We start from the raw sequence: 13,529 nt of genomic DNA on the forward strand, positions 1-13,529 counted from the left end.
ATCAGTCGTCTCCTATTCGAATCCGGACCGGGGATAGAACCCACAATCTGGGTTATGGGCCCTGATCAGGAGTCGAACCCATGACCCTTCAGTGCATGGGATGATTGCTCCAATCAACTGAGCCACACTGGCCAGGGCTCATCTATCTTCTCTTTTAAGTTGCTATATACTATTCCATTTTATGCATGTTTCATATTTCTTTTGACCAAGCAGTGGCTGACAGTTTCCAGGTTCCCTTGGATGATTAACTTCAGTAGAGCAACAATTATCCATCCTCCTCCAACTCCACCGGCAGCACCTAGAACACTGGGCACACAGCCCAGTCACTGCTCCGGGAGTGTCTGGTGAATGATCCCTGGATGCACCTGCGTGGACATGTCTGTGACATTCCTTACCTCCTTAGGCTACGTTACATTTTCCCTAACCGATTTTTAAATCACTTAGATCGTTGAGCCTTGTTCATTTCATACGATCTGCCTAGAACTCTCTTCTCTACAGCCCAGCCCACGAGCCCTGTCGACGGCTGTTAGTCCTCCGACGGCCGTCTCCAGGCCGCCCGCATCTCTCTGAGGACTCCCACGGACGCTGAGCTCATGCCATTCTAAGCTCCTTGAGAACAGGATCATCATTTTGCTTACTATCATTTTTATAAAATTCCTCTGTTTCTTATCTCAACTTTTAAATTTTCTCTTGGATTATGGGAAAGCCCTTGTCAATTTCCATAGGGTCATGACCAGTTATGAGGAGTGACTGAATAGCTTTGTGATTGGAAGTAAAGTGAATTATTCATTTTTGCCACTTAGAATTTAGATAATTTCCCGTCTCCTTTAAAGTAAATGTTAGAATGACTACTTTAAAAAGAAAAAATATTCTTATTTCACTACACCTCTACAAAATCTTATCACACACATGCTAACACACTCTACGCTTCAATTGTGAATTTTCCAAGCTATTCCTTTTTCTTCTTAGCAGTAACATCTTAGCTACAAGCCTAGTAGAATTGCATGCATGTGTGTTTAAAACAAACAATTCCCACCAAGCGAAGCGGATGACATCCTATATAATAATAGCATAACATGCAAATCGACCGAACGGTGGAACAGTGGAACGACCATCCGGATGACCATCCCGACAATCATCCGACACCACACTATGACACCCACTGGCACCAGGCCAGCCGGGCGGGTGCAATGCGATGCGATTGGTAGGGGGCCCAGCTATTGCCCCATGATCGCCCCGCAGTGGGAGGCCCAGGCCACGAGCCTGCAGGGCGATCAATCAAGGGGTTCCACAATCGCCCCAAAGAGCGAGGCCCAGGTCACCGACTGGCGGGCTGCAGTGGGTGGACGGGGCCTCCCTCTGTGAGGGAAGCCCGGGTCCCGGGTGCCAGAGGAAAGCCGGTGCCGGCAGGCAGGGGAAGGAAGGCCTACTCTTGCACGAATTTCGTGCATTGGGCCTCTAGTTTCAGACAAAAGAGCTCCATTTAACTTTTGGACAAAATGCGGGTACTGGCAGGTAATTCTCAGTCAATTATTTTTGAAGAGGCAAGGGAATGTACCAAGTCATGCCCACCAAAACCAGCATCCTCTTCCCCTGCCCGGCCCTCCGCCTGCCTCACAAAGGAGCAGCCCACAGCCAGCAGCAAGGAGGACCCAGGCCCGAGAGCGGCTCCTTAGCAGCGCCCTCAGCCTGCGGACCGGAGCTGCGCCCATAGAGGCTCCATTGTGGCCGCGCGGAAACCGGGTGTCTCCAGGGGCTGCAACTTAAACACTTTGCGGGAAGTTGAAGCTACAGGCTTTCTCTTGCACGAGGCACTTTAAAGGAAGAATTCCTTTCTCGACTAAGCAAACTTCCTAGGAAGGTGATCTGGCGGGACAAAGTAGCGACTCTCCCCGATCGAAGATTAGCCAGCACCTGTCAAAATCAAGACTCTGAACGAAAGGTCTGTCATCTGCGACGCCCGGAGGTCAGTTTCACAGGATTTTAAAATAAACGGACAGCCACCAGCCAGCTCTGTGGAAGCTGCAGGCGCATTGCAGTTCGAGGCTGCGAGGGGAAGGCGCTCCTGTTCAGGGAGGCTCACCACGGGGCCAGCACGGAGCTGGCTCCACACCCCTGTCCCTCCTACGTGCTCAGTGTCCCTGAGCGAGCGTCCCCGAGGCTCGTTAGCGGTGGCTGTGAGAAGGGCACGCATTATCAGAGTGAGGACTGACCTCGGCTCGCCCATCCCTGAAGCCTTCCTTCCCCCTTTGCTGAGACCACACCGCCTCCCGGCTGCTTCACCCCCAGAATCAAGAGACTGGCAAAACCGGGAAGACGGTGTCACGTGCAGGCTCACGATCAGTTTGCCAGAATGACCCCCCTTCGCTTCACATGAGTCACTGACTTTTCCGAATCTGGAAATTTCAATACATATTTCTGTGTTTCCAAAGGAAAACTTCACAAAGGGACTCCTGCGCTAACTTTTCTTTTTCATTCAATACATTCTTCCCGGGCATCTTAACTAATTTCACGTTCAGGTCTTAACTTCAAGTTCAATTCTCTTTCCTGAGCTTCAGACCTGCACGCACAATGCACGCTGGAGTCCACCTGTAGGTCCAACATGGACTTCAGATTCTACATCTCAAAACCCAATTTAGTGTCTTCCTTCCAAAGCCAGCCAATTTTCCTGTTTTTTTTTTTGTTTTTTTTTTCATGGTTACCTTATTGCTCAAGCCAGAAACTCAGACTCTCGCTTCCCTCCCCGCTGCGTTGAGTGTATTTCTCAATCCTTCAGAGGACTTTCTCAATGGCTCTCACATCTGCCCTGCCCTCTGTCCCCACAAACAAACCCTGTGATTTCTCACCCAGATTACCGCCACCTCTGATGTCACAGTGCGGCTCATCTCCATCCTTGAGGGGTCACCCTGCCTTCAGTGTGAAATCCGACTTCCTTAGCCGAAGGGCAAAGCCGTCCCTGGCCTGGCTCCTCTCCCTGTCCCCTCTCTCAGCCGCTCCGCGGGGGCTCTGCGCTGACAGCTGCTCCAACTCTGCTCCTGGGTGCCACGCGCTCCGGTGCCACTTCTTGCGAAGTCATTTCTCTGACATCCTCGGCCTCGCCGCCTCTCCCCGAGTCGGGTGAGCCACCTGCCTTTAGACTCCCTGCCTCCTGTGCGTCCCCATCACGGGGCCGGCGCACTGCGACACAGCTGTCCTGCTTCCCCGTCTCCATCTGGCGCCTGGGCCCCTGGAGGGCAGCGGATCTATCTCGTCTCCTCCACGCCCAGCACAGCGTCCAGAACGGAGCGCACAAGCACGCTGATAGCACGGGAGCTCTCCTCCTGTAATGCAGGGGCTGCTGGGATGCCATTTCTGTCTATCCAAGGGCAGGGATTTAGAGTCACACATCTGCCTGTCCACTGTCCGCCTGCCTGCCTATCTGTTTACCTACCTACCGCTCTCCCAACTTTTTCAAAAGTGAACTTAGGCTGATTGAGTAGCTGCTGTTGGTTGGACAGAGAGGGCAACAAAGCTTTCAAAGACCCCATCGGCGCAAAGGCTGGTGGTGGGCTCCGCTGTGTTACGTCAGCGTGTGACACCGCCAAGTGCCACTGCGTCCTCTCTGTGGCTCAGGAGGACTAGCTGGTGTGTGAGCAGCTGGAGGAGTTCGGGGTCAGGGCGGGGACATTTGGGGTAGGAAGCCCTTGTTTCCACCCAAGCTTCACTATGACCTAACCCCGTGGCTCTGGGCAGAAAACACTTCCCTTCAAGGTCCCACATGTGCGACCTGGAGATGATAAGGTTGGGCGCACAGGCCGGCAGGGACTCAGAGCCCATGCCTTTTGTTGTTGTTGTCAACCCTTACTGAGGATATTGTTCCATTGATTTTTAGGAGAATGGAAAGGAGAGAGAGAGAGAGAGAGAGAGAGAGAGAGAGAAACATCAATGTGAGAGAGAGGAGAGAGAGAGAGAGAGAGGGAAACATCGATGTGAGAGAGACACATGGATTGGTTGCCTCCTGCAGGCACTCTAACCAGGTATGTGCCCTTGACTGGGATTGAAGCCAGGACCCTTCAGTACTGGGGCCACAGCTCTACCCGCTGAGCCAAACCAGCTGGGCAAAGCTGGTGTTTTTTGCCCGATGTGAGAAGTGCTTCCCTGAAGCCTGCTGCCTTCCTGCCGCCTGCTTCACCAGGGAGGGACCAGGCTGGGCCCTCAGGGAGGGGCTCTGCTCCTCACCACACCCGCACCAGCGAGGCCCACGAGCCCTCCTTCGAAAGGAGGTCAGGATGGCACAAGGAGGACAAGCCTGAGGAACACGTGTCTTTTTCACTTGAAGGCAACAGCCTCATTTTCCAGGAAGGGACAGCATGGAGGAGAGACAGGAGCCAGACAGGGGCGCTCTTACCTGTCCACAGTGAGCCTCCCCTCGTGACACTGCGAGGGGCGGAGGTGAGAGTGAGGAAAGAGCGAGAAGCCCCCCGGGCCTGCCTGGAACCCTCTGCACTTGCAACTGAACCCGGCTGATTTTGTTGTGTTTTCTGCCGGGATTTCTGCTGGAAGGCCACAGGGTGATTTGGGCAGCAAACCCCTTAATGTCTCCTACCCTTCATCCCCTGCCCCGCCCCCCCCCCCACACACACACACATGCATAGCCTGCCCTATTATCACCATCGCACACCTGAGTGGGTACATTTGCTGTAGTCAATGAACCTGTGCTGACACATCATCGTCACCCAAAGTCCATGGTCTACATGAGGGTTCACTCTTGCTGCCCTACATTCTGTGGGTACAACGGCATCGTACGGAGTAGTTTCACTTCCCTAAAAATCCTCCGTGCTACTCATCCTATGCATCCCTCCCTCCCCATCACCCCTGGCAACCACTGACCTTTTTACTGTGTCCATAGCTTTCCCTTTTCCAGAATGTCATATAGTTGGAATCACACAGTATGTATTTTCAGATAATCGGCCATAAATTTCAACACTAAGGCTATGCTGAAGTGTACAGTCTATTTTTGAACTTGAAATGAACCATGAATAGTTTCCGTATATTTAATAAATATACTTAATTTTTTTTTCAATAAAGATGTACTTACTATGTTTCATTATTGATTTATTTGTGGATCTTTAAACTATTTCTATATTTTAATGGTAAAATCACCTTTTGGAAGATATAGTGTGGGCTTGAGTGGACTTCAAGAAAGTATTGGACCCGAGTTAGAATCTGCCACTGAGTAGCCACGTGACCTTGGCAAGTTCTTGTTTTAACCACCCTAAGCTTCACTTGGCTCCTCTATAAAATGGAGATAATAATGGTGCTTTTATCATAGAAATATCAGGGGGTTAAGTGAGATGATGTATGTAGAGCACTTAGCACAAGTGTTCAATGAATGCTTATTACTCCTGTATAAATTATCTGTCTACAACTCTCTTTTCTAGAATATAAGCTAAAAGTGGAATTAATAAAAGGATCAGACATTAAGGCACTGAATACATATTATCAAACTGCTTTCCTGAAGTCTTGTGTCAATTCATATCCTTATCAGCGGTGTACACAGTGTTCATCCTACTGCATTGTAGGCCATGTTACTGATTTTAAATCTTTCCAATTTGATGGCCAAGAGGCGGACCACTTACTCTTTGACATTTCAATCACCAGAAGTGAAATCCAACGCTTTTCATTTCTTTATGCTGACAATTTGAATGCTTTTCTCTGGTGATCTGTTCTGTTCATATCCTTTCTCATTTCTGCTACTTATATGAGTTGCTAGTTATCTTTTTTTAATTTTGTTTTTATTTTGTAGTTACTGCTATTTAATATTATAATTTTTAAAATATATTTTTATTGATTTCAGAGAGGAAGGAAGAGGGAGAGAGAGACAGAAACATCCATGATGAGAGAGAATCATGGATCAGCTGCCTCCTGCAAGTCCCCCATTGGGGATCAAGCCCACAACCCAGGCATGTGCCCTTGACCGGAATCGAACCTGGGATCTTTCAGTTCGCAGGCCGATGCTCTATCCACTGAGCCAAACCAGCTAGGGCTAAAATTATAATTTAATTAAAATTTTACATGTATGGCTATAATAAAAGAAGACTAATTTTAAAATTTAATTCTATAACCTTTCACTTTTCTGAAGCCCATTATAAATTATAAGGCTATTGTAATAGACTCTTTTCAGTTTCCTCTATATATCAAATCTCCAAAAAATAATATTTTAAATCTCATTTTATTAATTGTAGTTTATTCCTAATGCACTGCCCCAAACTCCTAGTTCAAAGCCGAGTAACAGAGCCAACAGAGGGCTTCCTTATTTTGTTTCCATTTCTATGATAATCTGCCTCTGTTATTTTATTGTCAAGAACAATGTTGGCTGTTGGTATTAGGTAAATATCTTTTATTATGTTGAAAAGCTATATACTTTGAGTCAACTTTCTGATGAAAATCAGAATTAAGAAAATCTTTGAATACATTTTCATATTTGTATTTTTTACTTCAGATAAAGACAACAGCATCTTGTGAAAAATGATGAAGAAATAAGAATACCTAAAATTATCCAGTAGTAATAATAATGGATGAAATATGGGAATTGTTTCTTTTTGGCTGTCAGTTACAATATAGTTAAGTTCAATACATGTTTATTGAGTCTAAAACACATTTGTTGCTTAAAAACTAATTTTGCCCCTAAACTGAGGATGTTGATGATATTTATGTTAACTAAAAACATGGACAAGGCCAAGCAACCTACCTTAAAACACAGGGAGACAAAGTCACCTCTTGCCTTCAGTGGGGAAGGAAAGAGAAATCGCTATTGTATTCTAAGATAACAGACAAGAACTCAACCTAACAAACACACATTTCAAGGTATAAGGCAGGATTCTGGGTGCTATGGAGGATGTTACGAGGATTAAAACAAATGTGTGATCCTTTATGTTTGCTAAAGGGATCAGGAGAAAATAAATAAGTATACAAAGCCTGTGGACAGAGCTGAGCACGCTAAGTGGCATATACGTGTGTGTGTGTGTGCATGTGTGTGTGTGTGTGTGCATGTGTGCATGGATGGTTGGCATGGAAGCAATGATCTGCCCCACGCTTCCACGTAGCGGGTGCTGTGTGCAGAGGGAACGGAGAGCACAGCGCAGGCTCCAGAAGAGCCTTCTTTGCAAGCACGAGACCCTTTCCCTGGCCGCAGGATCCGAGCCCCAGCACCCACAGGGAGGCTGGAGCCTGGGCACCAAGGTTCTTCCTGTTCCTTTCTAGAGACTAACGCGCTTTCTAGGTGAAGTATGTTTTTCAAGTCAAAACATCAACTTCTGAATTAGTCTTCAACGTTGACACTTTTGGCAGGAGCACCTGGTCACTCCCTACAGAACGCTACCCCCCCCCCCCCCCCCCCCCCCCGCAGCGACAGCTACTGAGCATGGGCGTGGCTGACAGGAAAGAGAGATTCTTTTCCCAGCTGAAAATCAATTGACAAACAAGCTCTATTAAAATACTTGAGATGATAACCTCCATTTTACATTAATCAAATATTACTGCAAACTTAATGAATGAAACCAAGGGGAAACTAATTGCTTTGCTTTAAAATCAATCCTTACAGCGCTCTGCCTTTCAGGTGTGGCATTACTTTGAGGTCGTCCACTGAGCCTTTGACTCATCAAACCCAGGCTCTACAGAGACCAGAACCTTCTGTCCAGACCTTTTCTTAACAGAAAAGATAAACACAAGAGGCTACAAGAGCAGGTCCTCAAAAACGGGGCCTGGGACAGGAGTCTAGGAAGGCCCGAGAAAGGGTGGGAGTCTTCACCTTCTAATCCGGACACCAAAGAATCCTCTAACTAACCGATGCACAACCCACAACCCACACCCCAACGCGTGAATAGAGTGCAGGAGGGAGTTCCCACGCGGCCTCCCATGGACTGGGGACTGTGCACACGACACCCTCACAGGTCCCTGTCTGACCGAGGACAAGAGGAGGACGCCTGCTACTTCCCAACCCTGGTCCCTGCAGGCGGGGAGTGGGGCCTGAGAGCAGACCCGTCAGTAACACTGGTAGGGATGGCAGCCCTAATGCCTGTGGAATGGGATTACTTAACACCAGGCGGAAAGAGAAAACTCAACATAAGCTTACGCCTTATTTTTATTTAGACTTATGTCCATGCTGATGAAATCTTTTCCTTTAACTGTGGAAAAACCTAGCAGGAGAACTGACCGATGCAAGCTAAACTGAAACATTATTGTACACGGAAGGCCTGTCCTCACTCTGTTTGCAGATTGCCTTCCCATAAAAATCCAACAGAAAGAACTCTTTCTCCATTCACTCAGAAAGAGTCATAGGTTACTAACGGAGCTGAAAAAACCCTCCAGTTCCATACTGTCATTCATAAAAAATGATTTCCATCTAAGCATCATCGTGTTGCACACAGAGACCTTCTGGTAAGACGATACGCTAGTCAAACTTAGAAATAGGAAAGCCAGAAGTACACCAAGTCTACACCCTTCTCTGATGGGGAACTATTGTTTCCTTTGATAATTATGTCCCCCTGTCACTCATGTTCCTTACCTTGTCAAACATTTTTATTAGTACCCAAAGTCCAAAATTCCCCCTTAGTATCTTTTCCCTGGAGTGGCAACAAAATTAAATTGTGATTGCTTTTATGAAAAACTGACACTGAGCGGGATGACCAATGAGACTTTTACAATGAAATCAGCTGACTTTATTTCATAAAGTACAATTAAGATATTTTTAAATTACTTTAAAATCATATCCTAAATTTCCTAAAGACTATCCTAATAACCGTTTTAAGTGCATGGCCATTCTTTGATAACATAAGGTTGGGTACTGGAAGGCCCTCACATCGTGTATTTCGTTGTTCAGAACCTTTCAGAAGCCAAAGCTGTGAACGAGCCAAACTCCACAGAGGGACTAGCTGGAGAAACGTAAAGATTGTAAAAGAAAATAAGGCCAAATGTCAACAATAAATTCAGACATCACACTTGAAGCTAACAGATAGTTAACCTCCTTGAAGTTACTTGTACTCTAGATCTTAAAAAGCTAAAAACGTGTAATTTAAATATTCCTCTCCTCTACCACAGCATTGCTAACTGGAGTGTGAAATCAAGCATTACCACATCGTTTCTGCCTGATGAGATAATTTTGGTTTTCTTAGGAGGATTATGCCAATGCACTTATTTTTGCCAGAAAATAATTTTACTTCTTATTTTGCAAGAAACTAATATTTGCAATAACCAATTCCAGTTGTGTTGAATTATAAAACTATAAGATGAAAGATTGAAATAAGTATAAGAACCAATTTATTTTTATAAAGTATTATGCAAGTTTAGAGCAAGTAAAAAATTTCCAAAGACAGAGGCTAAATGTACTTTTTATACTCTCGCTGATACCTTTATATTTTTCTCAAGTAAAATGACTTAAAGTCAACTTCTGTGAAGTTCCAAGCTTAATTTTTCCATTACTGTTTTCATATCTGGTTGAATCATATCTCTCTTTTCTCCTTATAAAAAACAGTCCTATTGCCAAGAATAGAATCTGATATTTCAATAACTGTGTAGACCCCCTAGTTATTTTTTTAATTGGGTTTTCTGGAAAAACTATATTCTCTCCATCCCTAAAGCAGAACTTTTAATATATACATTTATTTTAGACACTCTTTATATGCAGTTTAGTATGAATAATGTCAATAAACAATAATCAAAACTAAGTTTGGAAAATTTTCAGTTTATATTATACCAAGTTTGCCCAACTTCTCACTTTTCACCACATAGTTTTGGCATGGTATAGACAAGTAAAGATGGCATTTTTAAAGAAGGTAGAGTTCAAAAACAATAGCAAATTACTGCTAATTTCTTCTTGATGGGTGCTATTAACACCTATTAACATTAATAAGAGGAACAAGGTTGTTTCCAGCACAAAATATCAGCCTAGTCTATATGATTAGAAACAAATGAAAACTTTGGAAAGGAATTTGAACGTACCAGTAAAATATAACATTTTTGTGTGCTGCTCTTTTATGAAGTGAATCACAACCATAAATCAGAAACAGCTTTTGAAAATTGAGTATGATTATCAAGTTTTTCTAAAGGCAATTCTAAACTTGTCACTCACTCAAAACATTTCCACCTTAGAAAGTACTAATGCCTTACATGTCATTTCCTTAAGGAAAGCGGACACTTAAAAATGCAAAAAAACTTTGTATTTTACCCTAAGCATAATAATATTTCAGTAAGGAATGGAAAGAAAATGAGGCGCATTTAAATAATCTCATTGCGCTGGAAGTTGCCAATTCGTCTATGAGTAGTTTCACTACAGATGAAAAGAAATCAAAATACAGGACAGATGTTGAACAAACCGCATTTTCGTTCTGTCACACACTGGCATTTTTCAAATGATTTTGGCTCATCTGTTAAATAAGGTGCATTTTGCTTGATTTTGAAAAGGGAAACATCAGGAAATATTTAAAGGCCAATTGCTGCCAATTAACTTCGATCAGTAAAAGTTCCATTTGAATCTTTCAGATTCTTCTCCTGTCTGAAATAACATACATTTATAAAATCTAGCAAAACAACAACTTGATGACTAATGGCTGTTAGCAGCTCTACCACAAGCTTGCTTAACAGCAGGATTTAAATAAACAACTGTCTCTATTAAGAAGGGAGTGTAATGTAGTTACAGACATGTTGTCTGAGAAGGGAGATATGAAAAACAATATTCGTTATTCTTAAGAATGCTGCTCATTGAGACCATCACGTTCATCACTGCCCATAACACCTTCAATGAGCCACCTGACACATTTCCCCCCACATGATAATGGACAAATAAAGCCATCAGCAGTTTCACCTAAGAAATCCTGGTACCCCAACAGCAGAGGCCCGACTGAAATGTCATCCAAACGATGGAGCCAGTGAAAAAGGAAAGCACCAACCCAAGACAGCGACAGTCTGACAAGAACCGCATATGCAAATATCACAAATTCTGTTGGGATTCTAAAGGCAATTCATCTCAATGGTGATGATGTAACTGAGAAATCTGTAGTTTCTGCTAATCAACACAACTTAATGTTTAAGATCCTTGACCTCAAATTTTCATCCTTATCAATAGTTATGTGGAAATCCAATTTTGAAACACAACACTCCAAGTTAAAGCATAACAAATACCGTGAAGGCAAAATGCATTACTATATAATCGGCAATTACTTTGCTCATTATCCCAATTATTTATTCAAAAATACTATCCCCCTTATTGTAAGACCAATCATCTATTTTCAGGCATACAACATGAAGTTTATAAAAAATAACTGAACTTACTTCTAAGTCATTAAAAAATAGATGTGTGTCTGCCAAGTTGAAAATCATTTCTTCCATTCGCAGTCCAAGGGAAACTGAAGTAGGTGGATCCTAAAAGAAGAAATTTTACAGGTCAAGAGCACGTAGTCTCCAGGTTCCATGAAATCTATTGTCACATTAAGAGGGAGTGAGTGTAGGGAAAGGTCCAAAGTGACCGTCAGGCGGCTTGGGCTCCAGTCGCCATTGGTGTGAATGATTTATTCTATATGCAAACTTCAGTGATTTATTTTATTTAAAAAGCTCCCCTAATGTTGTTGGTACTTCGCATAAAAAAGAAATAACTTACTGCTTAAAATATTACAAAATACATAAAATCTAGGGCTACTTAGACATATAATGTAGAGGAAATTCAGCTTCGCACTTATATTTCAGGAGCAAGAAAGTCAGTGAATCAAGAAGACATTGCTTACGTCACACCACAATCCATTAAAACATGTCTAAAAGCATTGCCACAAACATCAGAAAATAGATACAATATAGATTCACTTCTGAAGGGCAGTAAATACCAATTTTACTGCAGAGGATAACTATAATTTTTTATTGATTCAGACTGCCTGCCAATTTTGAGTATACTCAAAAGTAGGAAGTGATGGCCACTCTGACCACCTGGCACCATGTCAGCTCCGGGAGCATAGTTAACATTCATGTGACACTATCCAGTCATCACACATCCCGTACTATACACAGAGGGACCCAGTGACTGCTACCCAATGCTTCACACAACCCAAACCCTGATGACATTTACTGCCACTGAGGCAAACTCGGGGGAAGAGGGAGATGTCCCAGACTTTATGGTGTTGCTGTGTTCCTAATGTATCCCACCGAGGAAGCCAGATGGTTCATGGTGCATATCCTGCATAATCATGAAGGAAAAATAATTTCTCTCGAGAAAGTATTCAAGGATGTAATGTGCGTGTTTGAAAGTTTTATTGACATTCTAATAACAATACCAACTTTCACAGGTCCAGCTCTGTAACATTTTCCCAAAGAACAATAATTCCTGATACACTGTTTTGTTATTACAGCAAACTTTTCAAAGAAAGACGGAATCTACCTCATCATCATTAATCAGGGAAATTGTAACTGGAGAACCCATGCCTTCACCCAGGGCACACATCTGGCTGGGTGCACTCTGTCTATCACTGGTCCTTGAGTCTTACATTATAGTCAGGGACACAAAACCCAGAACAAATAAGATTCTTGTTTTCTTATACTGTCTAACGTAAACCTTGTATGTTTTCTCTATTGTCTTCATTCCAAAGCTCAAGACTTGCCTGGCTTATTCTCTACTGTCCATGTATCCACCGTCTATTATCCTGAGTTCCCCAATGGGAGGAAGCGACAGGGAAGAGCCCCTGACCCTGAGCTCACTTGTTCTATCCTGGAGCCTCAGTTTGCTCATCTAATAAGTCAGATGGCTAGATGCAAACACATTGTTCTCATAGAATAAATGGAACATTTTTTTCTTATAATAAAAAAAAATTCTCATCTCTTAATTTGGCACAATCATACCTGTTGGTACACCTGGGGAGAACCGGCCTGTGATGGAGCGAAAGGGGCAGGGACTCCTTGAATGCCTGCCAGGGCCAATCAGTTATGGCAAGGGAAGTGGAGTCAACCCTGCCAACCCCGCCCACCCACAGCACTAGCCCCGCCCACTCCTTGCCAGCACCCATCAGAGTCTAAAGTTAACAGAAATCCCAGGGGAGGGCTGGGCATCTCTGGACTCAATTCCTCTCCTGCGCTCGGCCTCCTCTGCCCGCTGACTGCCAATGGAAGGAAGGCAGAGAACACAGAATCGCCAAAGGTTGGGCTTAGACTGGCACAGGGTTTAACAAACGCCCCAGGGTTTGTAAGAGGGCGGAGAGGAAAGACACCCCAAGGCCACTGAGTGTGCAAGAGCTGTGTGAGAGGGACCGCAAACCCTTCCCTCAACTTTCCTGTGCGACGTTTCACACTCCTCAGCCTTCTCCAATTGTCCCTGTGTAATACCGCCGAATACCTATGAGATGTCACTGGTTGAGAAGAATTAAGAACAGTTTACAAATAAGAAAAACTCTCGCCGCACGCTGCTTTTATGGGAAACTGCTCACTTGCTTCCATTCGCAGTATCAGCAAGCATGCTGGAAAAGCAAATACTCAAACATGCCCTGGAGCAGAATCACCCGTGGGGGGAGTTCAAA

The 13,529-nt window shown here is 44.1% G+C and overlaps 1 protein-coding gene across 1 annotated transcript in view; it reads right to left on the bottom strand.

Moving 5' to 3' along the window:
* The window catches only part of EYA1 (EYA transcriptional coactivator and phosphatase 1), a 297,411-nt gene that overhangs the window by 32,828 nt on the left and 251,054 nt on the right, over window positions 1–13,529 (bottom strand). The window contains exon 13 of the mRNA XM_008150342.3: window positions 11,308–11,397. Within this exon, the coding sequence (XP_008148564.2) occupies window positions 11,308–11,397 (90 nt within the window). The remainder of the gene's footprint in view (window positions 1–11,307; window positions 11,398–13,529) is intronic.

The sequence above is a fragment of the Eptesicus fuscus genome, chromosome 19 (genome assembly GCF_027574615.1).
Source record: "Eptesicus fuscus isolate TK198812 chromosome 19, DD_ASM_mEF_20220401, whole genome shotgun sequence".
Lineage (NCBI taxonomy): Eukaryota > Metazoa > Chordata > Mammalia > Chiroptera > Vespertilionidae > Eptesicus > Eptesicus fuscus.